The following is a 22,565-nucleotide window of genomic DNA, read 5'->3' as shown; positions in this document are numbered from 1 at the left end:
TCAACTGAAAGGGAAAACTTGTAACTTTGGCTAAGAATATTTCATACTTTTATTCTAGGAACTTTGTTATTTATTAGAAACGCACTCAATCCAAGAGTCTAATTCTAGAAACAGAGTTTTCAGGAAGTATCTTTTAAAATTATAGGCCTGTCAGGTAACATCGGTAGGCTCTGATTAGAAGACAGCTAATCACTTATAAAGAGGATGTCTGGTAACAGATTAACTAAGCAAAATAATGCAGTATCAGTCACCTGCTGGTACCACGCAGCCAGGAGACTAAAGTTCATTTCAAAGAATAAACTGTACCAGATCCAAGGAAGTCTGTGAAGGCTACGTTTCCAGGACTGGAAAAGGTAAGCGGCACACAGTTGGTTTTAAAACATAGTAGATTTGTGATTCAGGACTAGAGAGAAATGAATGGCAACTCAGAGCAGGTGACATAGATGAATGAGCTACAAGAACTGAGAGCTACTTCGGGGGCCATTGGAACCCATGACCTTTTCTTCAACTGTGTGGCTCCTGGAAGGTATTTGTGATAAAGCTGGGAAATACTGGGGTGAGAGACCTTAGAGAACACCATATAATAGAATTGTAAATCACAAGCAAAATAATCCCTATTACCTATTAAAGTGTCTTTATTTATGATTCAGCAAATTGAGGTCTTCTGACAGTTTGCCAGTAGTTTTGCTTATCAGTCAATGAAAAAGACCAATGGCCCTAAAAAGCTCTGAGGCTTCTTCGCTGCAGGGGAACTGACAGCACCGTACAGGGTCTTTCCGTGGGCATTCTCCCGCTTCCTCAGTGCGCTAGAGAGTTTCATCCAAGAGTCCATGCTTTGTAACGGTCAACCACACAGGAAGTAGTTGATGTCCTAATAGAAATTACTAGTAGCCCTCGTTTTCATTAGACTGTTTCCTGGTTGTAAAGCAATGTTTCAGAAGGAGACACAGTAGCCATATTTTGCAGCATGTACATTTCCTAGGAGATCAGCATTCAGGAAGCAGGGAAGACAAAAACCTGCAGTAGGCACTCATATATTCAGGGACTGGGGAGATGGGCGGGTGCCGACACTATTAAAAGGCCCAGCAGGCATTTCTCTTCTGAGAAACACACACTCATGCTCTTAGGCTGGCTTGACTGCATTCGTAAGTATCTCTCTTTCTCCTAATAACTGTGCTTTAAAACTATGTTAGAATCACTTTTAATTCTAAGTCTGATTTTTAAACATTAAATTAGATAACATAATGCCGAATGGACCTGGACGTAGTGGCGCATGCCTGTAATCCCTACACTCCAGGGAGGTGAATTCAGGTGAATAGCTATAAGTCTGAGATCAGTTCAAGCTACATAGTGAGTTCCAGGTCAGCCTGCCAACCTGTGATACAGAATGAGACTCCTGTCTCAAAGGGGGTGGGGGAAAGACAGTTCACTGGTTAAGAGAACTGGCTGTTCTTCCAGAAGACCGTGGTTTGAGTCCCAGCACCCGTATGGGTCGTCCACAACCCTTCTTAATTCCAGTTCCAAAGGATCCAACACCCATCTTCTGACCTCTGTAGGCACCAGGCACACATGTGATACACATACATGTATGCCAGCAAAACATTTATACATATAAAAATAAATAAAACAGAAAGAAAATTTCAGAAAAGAGAAAAAGAAAGTAGCAGACAGGGCCTCTTCCTCCACTGCTGTGTTTCTACTTCTTCAACAGGAAATGAATTTTAAATCTTCCCCAGGGGTTCCTGAACTCAGTGATTTCAAGCCTGAACTCTTGCTTCCACCACATGGAGGCATCAAAATGTTCTCCCTAAATGAGTTTATCTTCATGGGATTTGGCTTCTCCCCTCTTTTCCTGTACTTATCCTGTCCTTAGACATTCTTTGCTTCTATTTGGTTTTTCTATCTTTCCCCACTATCGGTTATTGCTATTCCAATTTCCACTCTGTCTGTGTGGCTTCTGTAATGGAGCACATGGACCTGCTTAGGTCACTGTAGAGGAGGAGGAAGCACATCACAGGCAGAACAGGAAGCTCTCCGTCCATGGGTGCTGCATCTGGAGATGCACTCAATCACAGACTGAAAATAGTCAGATAAAAATGTCTCTTTTTATACAGAGCCTCTTTTTCTTTGTCATTGGTCCTCCAAGCACTGCAGAAGGACAGTACCTACACTGTACTATTAGAATTATACTAAGTATAATCTAGATATCATCTAGAGTATTATAAAGAGTGCTGTCCATAAGCTATATGAATACTACATCATTTTATAGAAGCAACGAGAACAAACAGGTTTTGGTAAACACTGGGGCAGTGAGTCATTCCCCCATAGACACCGAGGGACAACTGTCCACAGATTACCCCAGGCCATGCCGGAGACTATCTACTGGGTAAGTACAGACACTAAACTTTCTTTGTGGTGCCCTTCTTTACCCACAGCTATGACAGACACCAGCAAGATGATCATCAATTTGGCTGTCTTTGGCAGGACGCAGAGTGGAAAAAGTTCTGCTGGGAATATCCTCTTGGGAAGTGATGACTTCTACAGCGGTCTCTCTCCAGGTTCAGTGACCACAGAGTGCAGCCTGGGCCGGAGCTGCCAACTCCACAGCTTCATGCGTCGAGGGGGACAAGAAATCACCCTGCAGATACAGGTGTTGGACACTCCAGGGTATCCACACAGCAAGCTGAGCGTGAGACATGTAAAACAGGAAGTCAAGAATGCCCTGGCACATCACTTTGGGCAAGAGGGTCTCCATCTTGCTCTGCTGGTCCAGAGAGCTGATGTGCCTTTCTTTGGGCAGGAAGCATCTAATCCAGTCCAGTTGATCCAGGTAATACAAAGATGCAATCATACTGGCTTCATTTTTCCCACTTGAGGGCATTCTCTGCAGAGGCAAGGCCCAGGAACAAACTGGCTCAAAAGATACTTGAACTACAAAGTGTTAGTCATATATCAATAGTCAGTAAAAAGTGACTTAATTTTCTTCCAGTTCTATTTTATAATTTCCTTTAGAACTGTGGTTCTCAACTTTCCTAATGCTGTGACCTTTTAATACAACTCCTCATGTTGTGATGACTCCCAACCATAAAATTCTTTAATTGCTACTTTATAACTGTAATTTTGCTACTGTTGTGGATAGTTATGTAAATATATGACATGCTAGATATCCGACAAGAGACACCCAAAGGGTTGCAACCCACAAGTTGAGAACCACTATTCTGAGTCATAGACAGAAATTTCTAGAAACCAATTTTCAGAAGTTAAGCCTTAAATCCTTAAGAACCTTGAACTTGAGTAAGTTTGTAATAAGTAATAAATAATAAGTAATAAAAACCCAGAGACAGACATTGGGTTCAAGCTTCAGATCAGAAAAGCAAAGCAACCAAGCCAATAGAGAGTTCTTACCTCTACCAAGGCTTAGACAAACAAAGGGTCAATCCTGTCTTCAGTGTGACTGTAGACTGGAAAGTTCTCCACCAAACCTGAGACTGCCGTGAGCTTCTGTCTTTTTCTGTCTTATATCCCTCTCTCTGCCCACCCATACCACTCCTGTCTCCACCTCTCTAGTGCTGAGATTAAAGGCATGTGACTCCCAAATACTGGGATCACCTTTGTGCGAGTTTTAAAATTTCTCATTTTAGACAGATCCAATGTCATATAGCCCATGGTGGCCTTGAGTGTTGTGATTAAAGATGTGTGTCACCATTCCCTGGGCTCTAGTAGCTTAGCTCTGTACTCTGATCGTCAGGAAGGCTTTATTTACTAAAACACAAATAAAATGTCACTTTATTTGGACTATCCGCACCAGAATCAGCTGGGTAACTTGTTAAAAATTCAGATTTTCCCATTACTATTGAAACAGTATCTCAAGAGTGAGACTTGTGTATCTGCACTTTCATATGTGTGTATAATGTATACATATGTGTATATATAATACACACACACATACACACACACACACACACACATATATAAAAGGTGGGTTCAAAATTAACAACTGAAATACCAACATACCACACAACATCAAGGGGACAATTTGTAATAATTCATGAACAATGCATATTTATCCACTGATGATTATCACACATAGTGCAGAACACCTGCAGGGACAGGAGGCCTGAGTACAGGAAGCTTATAATTTAGAAGAGGCAAATAAGTGTGCTTATTTGACAATGTGCTAACTCCGAAGTAGTGTACTGACTGAGAAGCGTGATTAGCATTAAGGCAAACGTAGCAGAAAGACTATGCATGATATAGGACAGTACTTACACTGTGCTCTTAGAATTACACTAAGTACAATCTAGATATCATCTAGAGTATTATAAAAAGGGCTGGGCATAGGTTAAGTGAATACTACATCATTTTATATAACTAACTTGAGCACGAACAGGTTTTGCTAAATGCTGGGGCAGTGAGCCATTTCCCCATAGACACTGAGGGACAACCGTACAGAGACTATCTTGGGCCAGGTCAAAGGCTAAATATTGGATAAGCAAAGACATCTAACTCTCCTTGTGGTGCCTTGTTTTCCACAGCTATGACTGGTGTTCAGATGAAAGACTTTCCCCCTTTAATAGGACATGACAGAAGACTGACCCAAATGGCAGATATATACTTAGTAAATGCAAGAAAGAAATCTGTAATATTCCATGTTTTCCTGCCACAGAATCCATAGACAATTTTCTATTCCAGCAATGAACTACAAAGACTTTAGGCAGACCCCAAATGATACATGCTGCATGTGTTTATACCTGTTTATTTGTTCACTTCTCAATAGTTGCTAAGTGGAGGGCTTCATTCATTAGACAGTCCAGCAAAGAAGCTAGGTCAGGAGAAGGGTTTTGGAGAAATACAGGATGTATACATGAATATTACCAGGGAAAGTATAGGAAAAAGGCCTGTGAATAGTGTTATTTACAATTCCTAGAAATTATTCATTGACCTGCTTCATTCTGGCCAAGCTCTTGGTTCTCTGGAGAGAGTTCACCCTAGGGGCTGCCCTAGTCACCGTGTTCAGATGAAGGACTTTCCCCCTTTTACTAGCAAAGACAAAAGAGTGATCCAAATGGCAGAGCCAGGTTTTGTTTCTCAGTGGTTATGACTAATTGTAAAAGTTTGGGGAAAGCCAAGTGTGTAATCACAAGAGAGTAGCAGTGAAAAACATGGAGGGACCAGAGCAAAACATTCATCTTCCAGCTCCTGAAGATTCAAGTCATGCTGTCAATAGTAAACAAGATGGTTGTAATTAAAATACAATATGAAATCTAAGGCAACCACACAGCTTCCCACACTATTAAAGCTTATACTTCAAAGCATTTCTGGTAGGAATCAAGTAGCAGGAAACCTGCACCCAAACATCAGAATAATTTTAAGAACATATTTAATGTTCACTTATGGCTGTTTTTCCATAAACTCAGTAAATTCAGAAACTGATTCTCAAAAGTCATCTTGACTCTCTCCATATAACTTACTATTCTTCCCTGTGGTTGAATGCTGAGGCCAGAAGAATTTCAATATTATACATATTGAAAATAGATTCTCCTAATGTTAGTATACAGAACATTATAACCTATGTTTTGCTGCAAAGCAGTTTAATTCATACTCATGTCTTATCTCCTGAAATGGTACCTGCATAGCTTTCTTCGACAGCTGCCTTCCTTAAGCCATTGTCTATGTAAGGATTGGAAGACCAACAGGAGATGGGTACAAGGAAAGCTCAGATCATGTTTCGTTTTGTTTTGCTTTTTCTAGAATAAATAACTTCTCTCTTTTTCTGAATATCAACAAACAAGACTTATCAATCCTCAGCATAGTTCGTGAGTGCTGGAAGCAATTGCAGACTTGTTTGGAGTCCCTCTTGGTCTTCTGTTGATGGTCTCTGAGGCCAAGTTGGAAGCTTATGACTTCCTTTCTGCAGGTGTCGCAGATACCCGTGACAGCTGGCTGTATGTGCTCCCAGATCAGGAGAGGCTGCCAGATGTCTTGATATTCGACAGGACCAAGAGCAGCTGTTTAAGGGGCTGTTAAGGTTCCTGGGTTCCAGGCATTCCCAGGATTTTGTTTCCTTCTTGGCTGATAAACAAGAATGAGTAACTGTCTCTTCCCTTTCTGGGTAAGGAGGGAGTCCTGGCATGGAAAGACTGGCCTCGTCTTTCTTGTGCCTTTCCGCTGTCTCCTGCTTTGTGTTTTAATATTTTGCTTTAATATTTCTCATAGGCTGCCAGCTGTGATGATTAAAGCATTCCTCCAAATGATTTTATTCTTTATTTATATTGGGTCCATACTAGAGATGTCAGTGAGTTGTATCCTCCAAAATGGAAAGGAATGTGTGTTACTGGGAATATTATTTGAATGTTAAAAAGAAAATCCACAAATAAATCAGAGAAAATATAATGCAGTCTCCTCCAATAAAGAGCCAACCTGAGGGAGACAAAGTCATTCTAGGGATAAACCTATGAATTGACTAGAGGCTATTCTTTTTTGTTTTCTTTTCTTTTATTTAAATAGCATTTTTTTCATTTATTTTACATACCAACCAGTTTCCCATCCCTCCTCTCCTCCTGTCCCTGCCCCTTTCCCAACCATCCGCTTCTCCATCCACTCCTCCTCCATTTCTATTCAGAAATGGTCTCCCATGGGCTTGCACAAAGCATGGCACATTCATTTGAGGCAGGACTGAGCTTCTAACTTTAAGTGGAGGTGGAACCAGGTTACCAAAAGCCAACTAAACACCAGGCATAGATCCTGCTCTCACTGTTACAAGCCTTCTTAAGAGACCAAGCTACGTTGTCACTCACATACACAGGGCCTAAGTAGGTCCCATTCAAGCTCCCTAACTGTTGGTCCAGCACCCATGAGCTCCTGTAAGCCCAGGTCAGCTGTCTCTGTGGAATCCTCCATCATGACCCCCTGGCTGGTACAATCCCTCCTTCCTTTCTTCCACAAGACTCTCAGAGCTCAGTGCAGTGAGTCAGGAAGTGGTTGCTCATGCCTTTAATCCCAGCATTTGGGAGACAGGGACAAGAAGATCTCTGTGAGTTCAAGGCCAACCTGGTCTACCGAAACAGTTCCAGGATAGCCAGGGCTACAAAGAGAAATCCTGTCTTGGAAGAAGGCTTAGGGAGAGGTAATACAATGTATATTCTTTTGTACAGTCATGGGCAGTATTACTATTGTGAACAAGAAGTCTTCCAGAATATATTTTTGTCTTAGAATCAGTCACGCAACTGTTGATGTTGCTGGTGGGTGCTCATTAAGACTAAGCTCACAATGGCCAGTGATGTGCCGGCATGTACCAGACAATCTTATGAGCCTCGTCAGCTGTTATTACATACTCAAAGACAAGTCTAATGTTACTAGCGCTTCTTGGTTTTAGAGTCTCAGTCACAAAGGATGCTGATTGATATTAAAGATGTTTACACAATCGTATTAGTGAATCTGACATGTTTAGCCCTGATCTCACCTTACAAAGGAGAGCCACTGAAAATGGCAAAGCAGTACTGTTACAACTGATGAACACTCCTTCAAGTGAATGACAGAGGGGCTGGCTTATTACAGAGGTGAAGAACATGGCTTCTGGGTAAGTTAGACATACCTGTTTTCAGGCTCCTTCTTAGCTACTTGTTTGCACTGTGACTCTGGGCAAGTAACTTCTCTAACCCTCACTGATTACCCCAAGTGTTGAGAGGATCTACTAACTTGGCCACTTTTGGGTTGCAACATGGTCTTGGCAGTAATAACTCCTTTAACTGAGACACTGACATGTAAGGGTACCGTAAGTGTTTAGCTGTGCGAGTTATATTACCATTATATTACTATTAGTCAAGGTTCTGACAGTCAGAAAACTTTTCTTAAGGTTTCTTAAGGCCTGCCAATAATTGCGATTATTATTGCCAATAATCGCAATGTGATCATGTGACTTCCATCAAGGTACTTACCATCACACGGCCTTAATACTCTCATCTTTAAAATGAGGCGATTTGGAGAGATGCTTTCTGGTGTTGAATATTCCCTAAATATGACTTGAGGTGTTACCATTCAGCTTTGACTATCTGGGAGGGAAAATGTAGCACTTTAAAGGAGGATGAGAGTAAGGGAATAGCACACACACACACACACACACACACACACATGCACACACACATACATGTATGTGTGATCCTCCTGTTCCAGGATATTTTTTTTTCTTAGTTGATGTAATTGTTGGCTTTTTTTCTAACGTTTCCCCCTAAAAAGTCCAGATGCTATGATTTCATCAACCACAAACAAATGGGGCAGAGCTGGTGAGGTCCTGAGAAAGCGAACCATTCCTGGAAAACAAAGTTTACATCCTCACTAGCTGTCTCAAAAGGACTGGACGGAGTCATACCTGGAAGCACTGTGAGACCAAACAGTCCGTGGCTGTAGCATTTCTACTCAGCTTGGTTCTTTATTTAAATGATTAACACCAGACACATTACTTTTACTTGTATTGTCCTTGAATTTCTTTTAAGACATCGATCAACCACGATTGTTCATTTTCTGAGTCCGCAGAGGACATGCTCGGCCACTGACGAGATGACTATCACCAAGAGACACTGTTTTCTGGCCAAAGACCAATCTAAAGATTAGAAAGTAAATTGTCATCATTTTCTGGTTTGGGTAGTAACTCAAAAGTGTGTTTTCTCTCATAGTTTAAGAGATAAGTATCCTTTCATTAAAAAAAGAAAAAAGTCTTTAAAGGATTCCCTGTGACAGAGCATGCGGGCTTGAGAGTGCCAAGGTGTTTAGTGATTCCACTCATCTCTCCTGGGCGAGATAACATTGAAGTATAGGACCTACCAGAATGAAAAAAAGGGGGGGTCATGTTGTTACAGAAAACCAGGAACTAAGAGAATTATGCCACTTACTTTTTAAAATATTAACTCAGTAAGAAAAGAATTGTGCTATGATACATACCTCTAGAAAGCGTTGGACAAAATAGTGTTTGTAGCGTGTACTTTTATTATGATGATAACTCAGAAATATTTAACGGCAAGTATGGTCTAGGTACCAACCAAAGTCATCAGGACGGAGGGTTTGGTGGTGCTCAAGGGCTCACAGCGCCAGTTATTTCCTAACTTGTACATAAACATCTTAGTATCCTGACAATCTCTGGGGCACCGGAATGGTACACTGGGGTGCTAAATGTGAGAAACGTTCAGATAGGAGCGTGATCAAGGATCAGTAGCTGGACCCGAATGGAAATAAAGTCTAATATCATACAATCCCTACTCTTGCATGTTGTTAATTCTATTTTACTTTTGGTATTATCTATCATCATCAGTAGGCTGTGAGTATGTGTCTAAGCACGGGGTCACAGCATGAGTTTGGAGGTCAGAGGACAACTGGGATTGGGTTTTGTGTGGGTTTGAAGGATCTAACTCGGGATATCAAGTTACTGGAGCTGGGGGGGTGGGGGCTTTCCTGGTTGCCTGATGATACAGGGAAAATCCAGGTCCCTTCTTGGGGATCTTAGTCTCAATAATATAATTTCAGAATGATTTAAACAGAAGCTAAATGACAATTTTATTAGAATTTAAAAAGCAATCAGAGCAGGTAAGCTGTGAATCTCACAGGTACTCGAAGGAGCAGTGTGGAGGAGGGAAGAAAAAAAGCCATGCCCTTCAAGGCAGTGTGGAAGTCAAACACACAGTGGGAAAGCAGCCAAATGGTGAAATGGAGGCCTTCGAGAAAGAGCAAGAGAGCCCCCAAATGCTGGGGACGCTCAAAGTGTTAGGGAGAGCATGCTTTAAAAGGAGATCAAAAGAAGCAGGGCCGCGGCCTGGTGAGCACTGCTCTGTTAGTTGGGAATTCTGGAATTCTGGGACGGAGAGGCATGGTTGCTCATTAAAGAGAAAATTATTCCACCTATTGCTTTATCATGGCTTAGGTGAGTCTACCTTCCAAGGGGTGGGTTCCTTGACCTGGCCTAGCTGGGACATTGTGTCTCTACCCAGGTCAGAGAGCCTGTTCTCCTCTTGACGAGAACAAGCTTTCTCCCAATAAGCCTTTAGAATTACTCAGACATACAGGCTCACACTGTAAATACTTTTATCCCCTGAGCCATCTTGCAGCCCCATGCTAATCCCTTTGTGGCAAATAACAAGTATTTATTGTCTCTTAGTTCTTGAGGTCAGAAGTCTGAATTCAAAAAATTGGCAAGGTCTGTTGCTTCTGAGAGCCGTGAGGAAATGATGTGTCCCAGGCCTTCTCCTGGACTATTTTCTCCTGTACATGACTATTTCCAGGGTCCGTGACCTTTTCCTTACATTTGTGTCTCTGTTCACATTTCCCTGTTTTATAAGGACATTAATAATTTTGGACCAGGAGCTAACCTAATGACTTTTCCTTAGATTAATCACATCTTTATGACACTTTTTCCAAATAAGGTCACATTCTGAGGGACTGGGGATTAGGACTTGGCGTATGAATTAGGGAGAGGACACAGTTCAACCTTAATATCAATGCTCATTCACATCACAGCGTGTCTCCTCTCTACCAGAAATATGTACGATGCACTGCAAGCGCCACAGAGTCCTACCAAAATCCTTTTTCGTGTCATGGGTTGTTGGCATCAGTTGGCATCATATGGATACTTGGACTGGCAGAATTGTGATCTCCAGTGGTTGAACAAACAGGAGTTTTCAATGGACTTGGATTGAAAAGCACATGAGATGTGACAAATGCAGCCCTGCTTTGAATAATCCTCATGTATTCGCTGTTAAGATAATGTCGGCTCATACACTGATTTTAAAAAAATGGCTCATATTTTCTTGAAACAGGATGTTTTAAGGGGACCTGTAACTCTACAGTGTAGATAGGCAAATTCTGATTAGGTGGGAGCAAACAGGTAGTCTCTGTATGAAATCTACCACAATGAACTATAAAACTCAGAAGTACAGGATTGTGTCCCTGAGAATAAAATTCAGAACTGAAGCCTCAAAATTAAACAACTAAGCCTGCTATTTGGCTCAATCAAGAGGATCCAAATTCTAAAATATTCATCAGTTATAGGTGAGAGTTCACAGTGTGCCATACCCTGGGATGACAGCGCAGACACAGAACAAGCCTTCATAAAGGCCACTGCTAAGTTCCTGTAACATATGTATAAATAAATGGCTCTGATAACGGCCAGACTGTTTCCAGGAGTTGGAGTTAATATTCATAGTCATAAATATCTCTAAAATCCCCGCCTCAGAGTTTTCATACATATTTTCCTATTAGACTTACTTGTTCCAATTCCTTCCTTCACTGTCTCTTTTCTTTACTCCTTCCCTTCATTTTACTACACCATAAATACAGCCACGTATTTGTTATTACATTGCGACCTAGCTTTCCAGACTGTTTCAATGAAAACATTACTGATGTGTATGTAGTTCAGTGTGTCACTTTTCAATGCCACGACAGGAATAATAATAGTATTAGCGCAATTTGTGTGGAACACCAAAAACTTATGCATGTCAAAGCATGGTGGTGCCTGCCTCCAACACAGCACAACGGAGGGAAACACCAGGTTGGTATATTTGAGGTCAGCCTTGGGACAGAGTAAGAGTCTGTCTCACAAAACACAAACCAAACTGAAATGGGAGAGAAAGGGAGGGGAGGGAGAGAGGTGGCAGGAGACTCAAGAGATTGCCCATTTAAAAAGCATAGCATAATATCTGCCACGAATTCTTCATTTATTTCTGTTTGCTTTTGTCTAGATAGAAGTCCTTGCTATCTCTTGTCCTATTTTTTCATAGACATTTTGCAGTTTTTAAAAAGGTGCTATAAACTGGAAATATTTCGGTCATGGAAGCCTACAGAAGGGAGAGAGTGTTACTTTACTGTCACTTGGCTATGATTTCATGTAAGTTTGGAAACATTCAAAAGCTAAATGGTTACTCCCAGATGCCTTGAGCATTGGATGAGCAATACGCCACATGCCATGGTTTCTGCTTCATATCAGCTAATTTTCAGTAATCAGCGAAGAATTTATTGCACAACCGACTTGTACATATCACTAAACAAAGGGACAACACTCTTCAGTGCTTCTCAAGAACATTAGAAGAGGCCATTTGATCAATTGCCTTTGATTCCAGGCATGTGGCAAGAGGAACATGAGGGTTGCAGTAATCTTGTGTAGCTGTTCCAACTTACCAAATGGATTTTGATCTTAGCTTTTCTGTTACTTGTCATCTAGTTAATCAATTGAGCATAACCAGATTATGTCATTTTAATCCCTTAGTAGATACTTTCGTGGTGATAACATGACATTAAAAAAAGAAAAAATAGATGTTGTAACAATTGCCTTTCTCAAAGTACCACAAATCAAAGGAACTGAGTGCTTCTCACAGAATCTGGTTGTGGAGTAAGTATAAGGGACCACTGAGTGCTGGCCATACTACATTCAGTGTAACCAGATTCTCTGTAGCTTTAAGTCTTTGCATATCAATTATAGCAGTAAAGCAAAACAGTCAAAGAAAGCCTTTTGTTGTTGTTCAGAAACCCCATCTATCTTCCTCAATGTCCTTACAACACTTGAGCTCACAGCCACTTCCTACTACATAGATCAGCTTTCAGAAATATCATGACACAGGGATCTGTTGGCTAATGACACTGGACTTTAATATCAGCTTTGTTCATTTTTGAGGAATAGAGTCCAAGGCAAACAGTCATTTAATTTCGCTCTTTCAGGAACTTCTGGGAGATTCTTGGAAGGATTACACTGCTGTTCTTTTCAGCCATGCAGAAAAAATAGAAGAAGCGGGGATCAGTGAAGACGAGTATTTGCGTGAGGCTCCTGATGCACTGGTGACTCTGCTACGCTCTGTTCAGCAGAGGTATACTTTCCTGTGCGAAAGTGGAAACTCGTGCAATGAACAAAGAATTAAAATCTTAGAAACAATCATGGAATTTATAAAAGAAAATCATTATCAAGTTCTCAGGTTTACATAAAACTTAAGCAAAAAGAAAAGTGTACTGGATATCTATTAGGGTCAGGAATCTGATTTTAAAATCTGCCTTTGTTCACATGAATATTGGAGATGAGAATTCCCTGTACTGCTGTATAGCCATTTTGGAAAACTGTAAATAAAAATTAATGACAAGGATTCAAGATTTCTATTACAAATCTCACGATGTCAGAATTATCCAACAGAGAGTGAACTTCTGTGCATTAAGAAAGAGGCATATATGAGAATGCTCATGATGGCACCATTCATAATAGTTAAAAACTGAAAACTAACCAAATTCTCATGAATAGAATGATGTGCATATTGCAGTATATTCACACAGTGAGGGGCTACAGTAATGAAAGTGAGCGAAATCAATTATCTCTAACAGTAGAGTCAACTGTTTGACTACAATGCCAAGAGAAAGAAGCCAGACATGAAGTGCGCTTCATGACTCCATTTATATAAAGGTCAGAAACAATCAAAATGAATGCTACTTAACTACTCTGGAGGTAGAAGTGCTGGAGACCAGGAGAGCAGAAAGATGCTGTGGGGTAGCCTTTGAAGATTTTAATGCTATTCCCTGGCTTGGATGCTGTTTCATAGGGCATGTACCTTTTGAAAATGAAGCAAAATTTCTTATAGTTCATAAGTTCCTCACTATATTTGAATGCAAGCTAAAATGAATAAATCTTCCTCATTTTTAAGAAATTAACCTCACTACTTACTTCATACAACAGACAGAAAATTGTACGACCTTGGAACACATAGTCTGTTTCCTCTCTTGGAACACATAATCCATAGTTACTGCAACAATTAAGTGAATTGGTATGCGACAGAGACTCAGTGCTAGCTTTCCTTTCTGCTTTAGGGAGACCTCCTAGCTCTGTTTAGGGTTAGGAATATTAAGGAAAACTCAGAGCAAGCTCTTTAGCAAATCCCATAATAGCTACCGTAGCTGACTGTAAGTGCAGCCTTCACTGAGGAAGAAGGGGCCCCTCCAGTTATTTGTTTGCTTTGCTAGAGAAGTATAAAGGTGATTTGGCTACGTAAGAGTGATCTCCAGGGTGGTCTGAATACACCAGAGATAATGAAAGGAAAGCAATTCTAGTTATTATAAGTCAAGTCTATCACCAAGGCAGAATCATATCACTGTCACGTGTGATCAGATAACAATCTTCCCAGAGTGTCACTAATTTATAAACTGATTTCATAAAGTTAAATTATGTTTTTATTTTTCTTACTGTGGTAGCCTGTAGTAATTTCCATTAGAAACAGGATTATGACTAATGAGTTTTCTCCAAAAGCAGTTCTCAAAAGGCTACTTTTATGCACACTATTATTTGAACTCTATCACATATGGTGATTACTAAACAAACAAACAACTTCCTACTTGTTAGGTAGACAGCTAAAGGGTATCAGAGATTGAGCCTTAATTCTTTTCCATTATTTTATTATATCTTTCCTTTATTACAAGAATTGTTTAATGATAATGGGTGCTTAATTGATACATAACATTTGTACATCTTTATAGTGTGTTGTGGGAATTCAATGCATGTCATATAATGTGTAATGATAAAATCAGGATAATAAGCATTTGACCTTTTAAATTATCAGTCATTTTTAATGGTTGGGAATTTTGTACTTCTCTAGTCAATTTGAAATATATCATAGTCAAGCTAGGCATGTGATCTAGTAGTGTAGTGCTTGCCTAGCTTGCAAAGGCCCCTGGTCCAATCCTGTCAAGGCAAAATCAGAACAACAAAATGAAATAATATTTGTGGGAAGAGGTGGGGTGAAAGTGATGAGCATGCATTGCATGTCTGTGTGACATGTAACAGCTTTAATAAAGAACAAAAAGGAAAAGTCTAGTAACTTACAATACTGTTATCTTGCGCCACATGAAAAAACACAAAGGATTTCTCAAACTCTGTAATTTGTAATTTTCTTGGCACCCAGAAGTTCAAGTTTTCTCGGTTATTTTTTGTTTTTATAAGATTTCCTGATATTATCAGATTAATTTTTCTAACTCTTCTCTCAAATTATTTTGTAGTCTGGGTACACAAGTGTCTTGTCAAATAAAACTGTTACAAAATCATCTCCTTTCTTAAAGCACACAGGATGATTCCCCTTATTTGCCCTTGGTATTTGTTTTATGGTCCTGTTATTTCTTGTATTTTCTTACTGTTTCCTATCATTTTGCTAATTTGATAATGTGGTATCTGTGATCTTTTGGAAGTTCTACTGGAATTCAATATGCATAACAGGAATCAGGTACATATTTCCTACCATTTTTGATAACAGAGTAACAACTGTTTGTTCAACCATGAACTACCCCACTAGTCATCCCTTCAACTAAGGGCGACTCCATCCCCCTGGAACTAGCACCTGCAGGGTTCCGTCATTTCCTCCTTATACCTTTCTCTTCCACCATCCTCCCACACAAGACAGCTTATGAATCCCCACATAACTGGACTCTGTGGAGGCAACTAACTCAAGACTTCCTCTTGTGCACTGGCCCCTTTGTTTCAAGGGTCAGTTTATACCACTTAACCTGCACACCCCTGATAGTTTATCATCTTTTTTAAAAAAATTATTTATCAGTATATGCAATACTAAATTTTGTTTTGCATTTTCAAATATAATTTGATTTTGTTGATTTGACTCTTCCCCTTTTCCCTCTACGTGACTCCTCCTCAATACTAGAAACTTGAATCTTTACCGGCCTTCATATTCTTCAATGTCTCTAGTGTTTCCTCCAACATACCCTGCACACCTGCTTATTCGATACAAAACCCTGAGCATATCCTTGCATGAACAGTGTGTTTCAGCAGTCCTGGGTCTTCATAATAATCAGCAAAAGGAATGGAGGAAAAGAATGTGTCCATTGGAATAGGGTAGCTGACTCTTACAAGCCACTGAAGTGAATAATTGCTGTATTCTTAAGGTTGAGCTGCGCAGCTCTTTCTGAATAATAGTTCAGCTATTTATCCACAAACTTAATCACCTCTGGAAATAATCGCAACTCACAAGAGACGCATGTGAAAAGGATTAGCTCTAGGCAAAATAAATGGCAATGCGATGGCTGTCCTTGGGTATTCTGGTACCTTTTTTGTTAGTACCTTTTATTTGCAGTCTTTCCTTGTGTTCTTCAGATGTCCAGTTGGGATGAAAGCCTCCTCTGAATACCAACAAATTTCTGCTGAATTTTAGACTGGAAAGGTTTTGAACATTTTGAAGCTCATTGCATAGCGTACTTGAATTTCTGAGCGCATAGCATAGTGCTTTTTGAGAAGCTGGGGCCAGAGCCTGATCAGTGCATGCCCTTTTGGGGACCTTAGTGATCACCTCCCAAAACCTACCAGCTCTAAAACTTACTGGGTTAATTTTTCTAGATACAAAACCTCAATGAATGATTTCTGACATGATTCTTGTTTTTATCTTTTTTCCTTTTTAAGTTATTGTAGAGGCTAAAAACTCACAACTCCTACCTCAAAGTAAATCCCTTAGAGATATTCAATTATGGACCAAATAGGAGTGGCTATGGCCCAGGAGCTGATTTCATACCCCAAATGCCATGTTCCGAGGTGATAACGGTTTTATGATGTGTTTATGGCAACAGAAAATGCCTCCTTTGGATAAGAGAGTGGAAGCAACAGGGAGGTGGTTACAGAAAGACATGGAGATCTTCTGTGGGCCTCAGATCTATCCAACAATAACCTTAGCCCACTAGTGGGTTACAAAGGAGGAACCCACTTGCTCCTACATTCCAAAGGTCATGAAGATGTTAAGTCTGGTACTGAGGAGGAAAGTAACTGGTTCTGAAGTGGGCTATAGGGAACCCAACTTGGCTCTGGACTTAAAGCATTCCAACCTCTTCACATCATTCAAGTTCTAACCAGTAAATCAACTTTGCAGAAGGTTCAGTGGAAGATGAGGTTCTTTTCAGAAACTTTGCTTCACACTGCTTTTTTTAAATTTTTGTTTTGTTTTGTGATGTGGGGATGTCCTTCTGTATATGTATTGCTTTTATTGGTTAATTGAATAAAGCTGTTTTGGCCAATGACTTAGCAGAGTAAAGTAAGGTGGGAAATCTGACCGGAGATATAGAGAGGGTGTAAGCAGAGCCAAGGAGATACTATGTAGCTGCCGAAGGACAAAGATGCCAGAAAACCTTACCAGTAGCTCACAGCCTTGTGGTGATACACTGATTAATAGAAATGGGTTAATTTAAGAGATAAGAGTTAGCTAGGAATATGCTTGAGCCATTGGCCAAGCAGTGTTGTAATTAATAGAGTTTTTGGTGATGTTTGGGTCTGGACAGCCAGGAAACAAACAAGCAGTCTCCGATTCCAGTTTTCTTTTGAGACTTTATTTTTATTTTATGTGTGTGGATGATCTGCTTGCATGTATGTTTGTACATGATACATATGTAGTGTCCTCAGAGGCCAAAGAGGGAATTAAGTCCTCTGGGACTGGAGTTACAAAAGGTTGTGAGCTGCCATGTAGGTAAGAACTGAAGACAGGACTTCTGGAAGAGCAGCCAAGTGCTCTTAACTGCTGAGCCGTCTGTCCAGCTCCTGCAGCATGTTTGTGGATACCCTGCCTTTTATCTTAAAGAACACTTCCTTTTACCAGTCCACTAGCTTTTAGGTAGATCATATTTTGCTTTCACATAAGGCTAAAATTTCCAAGCATTCTTATAAGAGAACAGACTAAAAATGAGAGGGGAAAATGAAAATAAATTAATAAAGGAGTAGGGCCTTATTAGGAAACAATAGTTGTCCTTAGCTGAGATAAATAAAGGAAGTAAACAACGCCCAGATGACACATAGGTCACCATTACTCACTTACACACTAACCCTCCACACTAGGCCCTCTCACTTAGCTAGATCAGCCTTCCTGTACCTTTTAGAATGTTAACGGACATGTGGGGTGTGCATCCTGGGACACTGGCAGAAGGGTCAGACCATCTCTGCCTTGCAAGGGACTTTCACTGGAGAACAGAGACCATTAAGCAGGAAATTCCCATCCATGGCAGCATAAAGACTCCCTGGCCACCTCCCCGTTTAAAAATGGAGATTCCTTTTCTATGAAGCATATGGTCTCCATTCCATTTTCTCACGGCTGAGCCTGAGTGACAGTATCTCTTCGAGCAATTGTCGTTTCCTCCCTGGTTTGTTTCCATAGACGCAGCTGGTAGTAGGACGGCCAAGCACTGATAAAAGGATCGTTACTTTCAAATTTATTTTAAAAATAAGGTTCTTCCCACAAGCTTTAATTTTTTTTTTTTTGGTTTTTAATATGTGCTTCTTCGGGGAGAAAATGTTATCTTTTCATATAACAAATGAAGGTTATGGAAGGAAGATGTTTCAGCCACAATTATTCTTTTGTTAACTTATTAAAAGTGGCTTTTAGTTTGCATTTTCATCAGTCTTTGAAAAGAGAAATTCAGCTGTGATGTTGATTTTGGATGACTCTTCTCTGCTCTTTCCAAATTTCCCAGGTGTGAAAATCTGAGAGGGTTTTAATGAACTAGTATCAGCCAAATATGTAATCTCAGGGCTAAAGGATGTATATATCAAAAGCATTCTCTATGGGGATGTATAATATTATAATGAGGCAATTTACAAAAACAAATGCAATACTTTGTCCAGAGTGGCCTTGCCAGAAAGGCCCCAAAGGCAGATGATTACACATTAACTGATATTTTCACAGCTCTGTGGGCACTGTGCAGCAAGGGAGAGCAAGCAGAATAGCTACCCCTCATCAAAGAGGGGTATTCATTTTTCTTGTGGTTCCTGAGCCTCAGGCTTGTTTTGCTCTTGTTGCTAACGACAATAGCTCACAAGATAGGAAATGATGATGATGAAGGCAGAAAAGAACACTGCATGAGATCCAGAGAACTGGGAATAGAGTGTCAGGAGCAGGGGGAGGAGAAACTGGGGATGAAAGGAGAAAATGCAAGCAAGGGAGTACATTAGGGTGAAAAAATACAATATTCCTAATTAACTCACACTCTGAAAATCCAGATGGCTTGCTTTCAAATCAGTAATTATTTCAGTGTTCCAGGTTTTTCTTCCAAATACTTTTGGAGTTAACTCCTATGAATCATGCCTGCCAAGACTTACTCAGAAGAAAATCCACAACCCTACAGTACAAGAAACAAGTGTGAGCAAGCTGTTCCACCCCATTCCAAATGAAATGGTACCTGATAATGCAGTTTTACATAGAGAGTTTTCTGTCTCACTGTTGAAAAACTTTCGGTTACCACCTAAGTATCAGCTATGATTGGGCACACCCCAAAGGGGCTATTCCTATTTAAAAGTCATCTCTCCATTCATCCATCCATCTTAAATCTAGTGACTCTGTCACTTTTGGTCATAACCCACTCTCTTGCTTTTCAAAAGAAATTGGAAAACAATATTTTAAAAGAAACTAGTAAACAGAAATTTTAAGTTTGATCAATCTAGGGAGAGATGTCCTACATTAATCATTAATAAATAAATGCCCTACAGATTTGCCTATAGGCAATAAGATACATTTTCTCAAAAGAGGTTCCTTTTCCCTAGAGTGTGTGAAAAATTGACATAAAATGAACAGGCCAATTCACCATTTGTCAACTTGACACACCAATACATTACCACTAAACCATAATCCTTTGTCTTAGTTATCATTCTATTGCTGTGAAGATCCCATAACCAAGGCACCTTATAAAGGAAGGCATTTAATTGCACACTTCCTTATAGTTTCAGAGAGTCAGTCTATGATCATTGTGGCAGGCAGGCATGGTGCTGGGGCTTTATATCCTCATCAGCAGGCAGAGAAATATATATGTATGTATGTATGTATGTAGATAGACAGACAGACAGACAGACACAGACACACACACACACACACACACACACACTAGGCCTGGCATATGGTTTTGAATCCTTGAAGTCTACCCCTTCCAACAATGCCAACCTCATCCAATAAGGCCGTACCTCCTAACCCTTCTCAAGTAGTTCAACTAACTGAGGGCCAAGCATTAAATAATGAACCTATGGGTTCTCATTCAAGCTACCACATTCCATTCCCTGGTCCCCAAAGGATTGCAGTTATATGATAATGCAAAATGCACTCAATCCAACTTCAAAAGTCCCAGAATCTTAAGACAGTTTAAAAGCCAGAGTCCCCTCTGAAAGTCAAGGCAATCTCTTAATTGTAACCCCATGTAAAATCAAAAGCAAAGAGCAGACACATACTTCCAACATACAATGGCATAGAAACATACATTAACATTACAAAATGGAGTAGAAAATTGAGAAAACAGGGACCAAAACAAGACTATAACCCAGCAGGGAAAACTTCAAAGTCTGTTTTGCTGACTGCAATGCACTTCTTTTTCTTGGAACGTTCCATACCCATTAGCAGCTCTCCTTGGCATGTGTCCCAAGGCACTGCCATATCCAACATCTTGGGGTCTCAAAAGCAAACCAGGCTTTACCTTTACAGTTTGATACAAAGGCCTTCAACCCCTCTGCCATATGTCTGGACTCGGCAGCTTTCTGCAACCTTGAAAGAAGATTCTATAACCTTTTTCCTAGAGGCTTCTTAACTGTACAGCCAGAACTACATGACCAGCCAAAGCTGACAACTTCTACTTGCAGAAGGTGGGACCTGGTCCATTACTTGAATTATATTTGCATATACTTTCTGTTGATGATTTCCTTTGCCGCTTAAGTTTTCCTTTAATTCTTTTTCATAAATTCGAAGCTTAACTGGTGGGGTCTTGCCCTGAGGGCACTACTCCCTTTATTCCACTTTGAATGTTTTTTTAACCCTTTATTTATTAAAAATTTCCACCTCCTCCCCTCCTCCCAAAACTCTCCCACTCCCCCCCCACTTCTTCTCCCCCTCCCTCTCCAGTCCTAGCTCCAACACTACATTTCCTAGGTTCCTTTTCTTCTCAAACTCCAGATTTACTATATATTTGCCCTGCTTGCTCTATCACATAAAGACTGTCCTCCTATATTAGCATAATCTCCTCCAAGTTGATCTTGGGAGATTTGCAGACCTCTAGCTCTACTCTGTTGTTCAATGGTCTTAGCCTCTTCCTTCCTCCAGGTCCTCCATTGCAAATGTGGATCGGGCTCTTTCAAAAAGCATGAAAATAACAGAAACTGCACACACGAGCCAACTTCCAATGGCAGTGACGAAACTTCTTAAGCCACGAGCATTGCTCACAAAGCTAAGGCCCACCGAAAGACACAAAAACTGCAACTTCTGAGTAGCCTCTGCGCTGATACTGTCAGCAATGGGACTACAGAGACTGGTCTGTGTGACTCTGGCTCCCTCAACCTTTTAGATGGCTAAGTTCACACGTCCGCGTGTCAGTGCCATTCTCCCATCCTGCCACATTCGACACGGGCCTCATCAGTGAGGGTTCCCAATGGAAGCCTGCAATATTACCTGTCCATCCCTGTAGGGCCTGCGCTATGGGACAGTTCGCAAGTTGGGCAAGGATCTGGAGATTAAAGAACACAAGAGACGTGGGTCATTTGTGGAGAGAGAATGCAGGATGTCGTTTATTCAAGCTTAGAGAAAGCCTTGTACACCTAACTGCTGCACAGTGGAAATCCCCCAGGCAGAAGAGAAATTACCAGGCTCAAGACAGAACAAACAACTCCCCTGTAGCTAACCACCAGGGTGGACAGAGCGAGCACAGGAACAAACATTTTGCCAGAAACTGCAAGCTATCCTCAATTTGAACCCTGCGAGGAAGGGTAGACCTGTGGGCCCTACACATCCCCAGTTGGTGAGATGTCTGTTTACATGAGACTACAGCACAACATTGTAAGGCGTGTTTGTGTGACTAAACTTGGCATATTTGAAAGGCAAATCTCATACAGACATCTTAATTCCCGAGGGAGGCAGAGCCCACCAGGTCTGCTCAAGGGTGCGTACGAGGTGTAAACGCCATTGTGCTTGTGCAGCCTCTACTCTGCAGCCTCTCCAGCTGCACCATGATTCCTCAGTGGACGTTCCACAGTTCTGTCACCTCTAACATCCTGGGCTCTCCACCAGCTATTTCACTTCACTGACCTTAGGGGTGCGTCCTGTGAGAACTTGGCCCTGCTATATAGTACCTCTTCTCACAAGCCTTTGATAATCACCATGGAGGCTTCTGTGGTCCTACAACCCTTGCATTCTGCATGTGTGCAAGATTAGCATCAAAGGGACAATGCCAAGATCTGCTGCCAGCAGGATCAGTTATCTGGGACCTCCTGTGTGGCTGCAATGGCCTCAAAGTACTTTAATAGCTCAACAGGATAAAAGAAATTTTGAGGATGACAACCGCTTAGGTCAGTGGTTGTCAACCTTCCTAATGCCGCGACCCTTTAATAAAGTCCCTCATGTGGTGACATCCAACCATAAATTATTTCAAGGCTACTTCATAGCTATAATTTTGCTATCATTAAGAATCATAACATAAAAATCTGATATGCAGGATATCTGATATTTGACCCAAAGGGGTTGAGACCCACAGGTTGAGAACTACTGGCCTAGGTGGTTCTGTAGAGGAAAGCTCCTAGAGGCTCTATTCTTAAAAGGGTTTAATGCTTGGCA

The 22,565-nt window shown here is 40.8% G+C and overlaps 1 protein-coding gene across 1 annotated transcript; it reads left to right on the top strand.

Annotated features, from left to right (window-relative positions):
* The first annotated feature begins 249 nt into the window (after positions 1-249).
* On the top strand, positions 250-15,051 carry Gimd1 (GIMAP family P-loop NTPase domain containing 1). Its single transcript, XM_048456942.3, has 3 exons — positions 250-353; positions 2,436-2,830; positions 12,697-15,051. The coding sequence occupies exons 2-3, from the start codon at positions 2,438-2,440 to the stop codon at positions 12,955-12,957; spliced, it is 654 nt and encodes a 217-aa protein (XP_048312899.2). The 5' UTR covers positions 250-353; positions 2,436-2,437; the 3' UTR covers positions 12,958-15,051.
* Positions 15,052-22,565: the final 7,514 nt, after the last annotated feature.

Source organism: Myodes glareolus, chromosome 17 (genome assembly GCF_982192425.1).
Source record: "Myodes glareolus chromosome 17, mMyoGla1.1, whole genome shotgun sequence".
In the NCBI taxonomy this organism is placed as follows: domain Eukaryota; kingdom Metazoa; phylum Chordata; class Mammalia; order Rodentia; family Cricetidae; genus Myodes; species Myodes glareolus.
The sequence above is the reverse complement of the archived record's forward strand: the minus strand, read 5'-3'. Positions and strand labels throughout refer to the sequence as shown.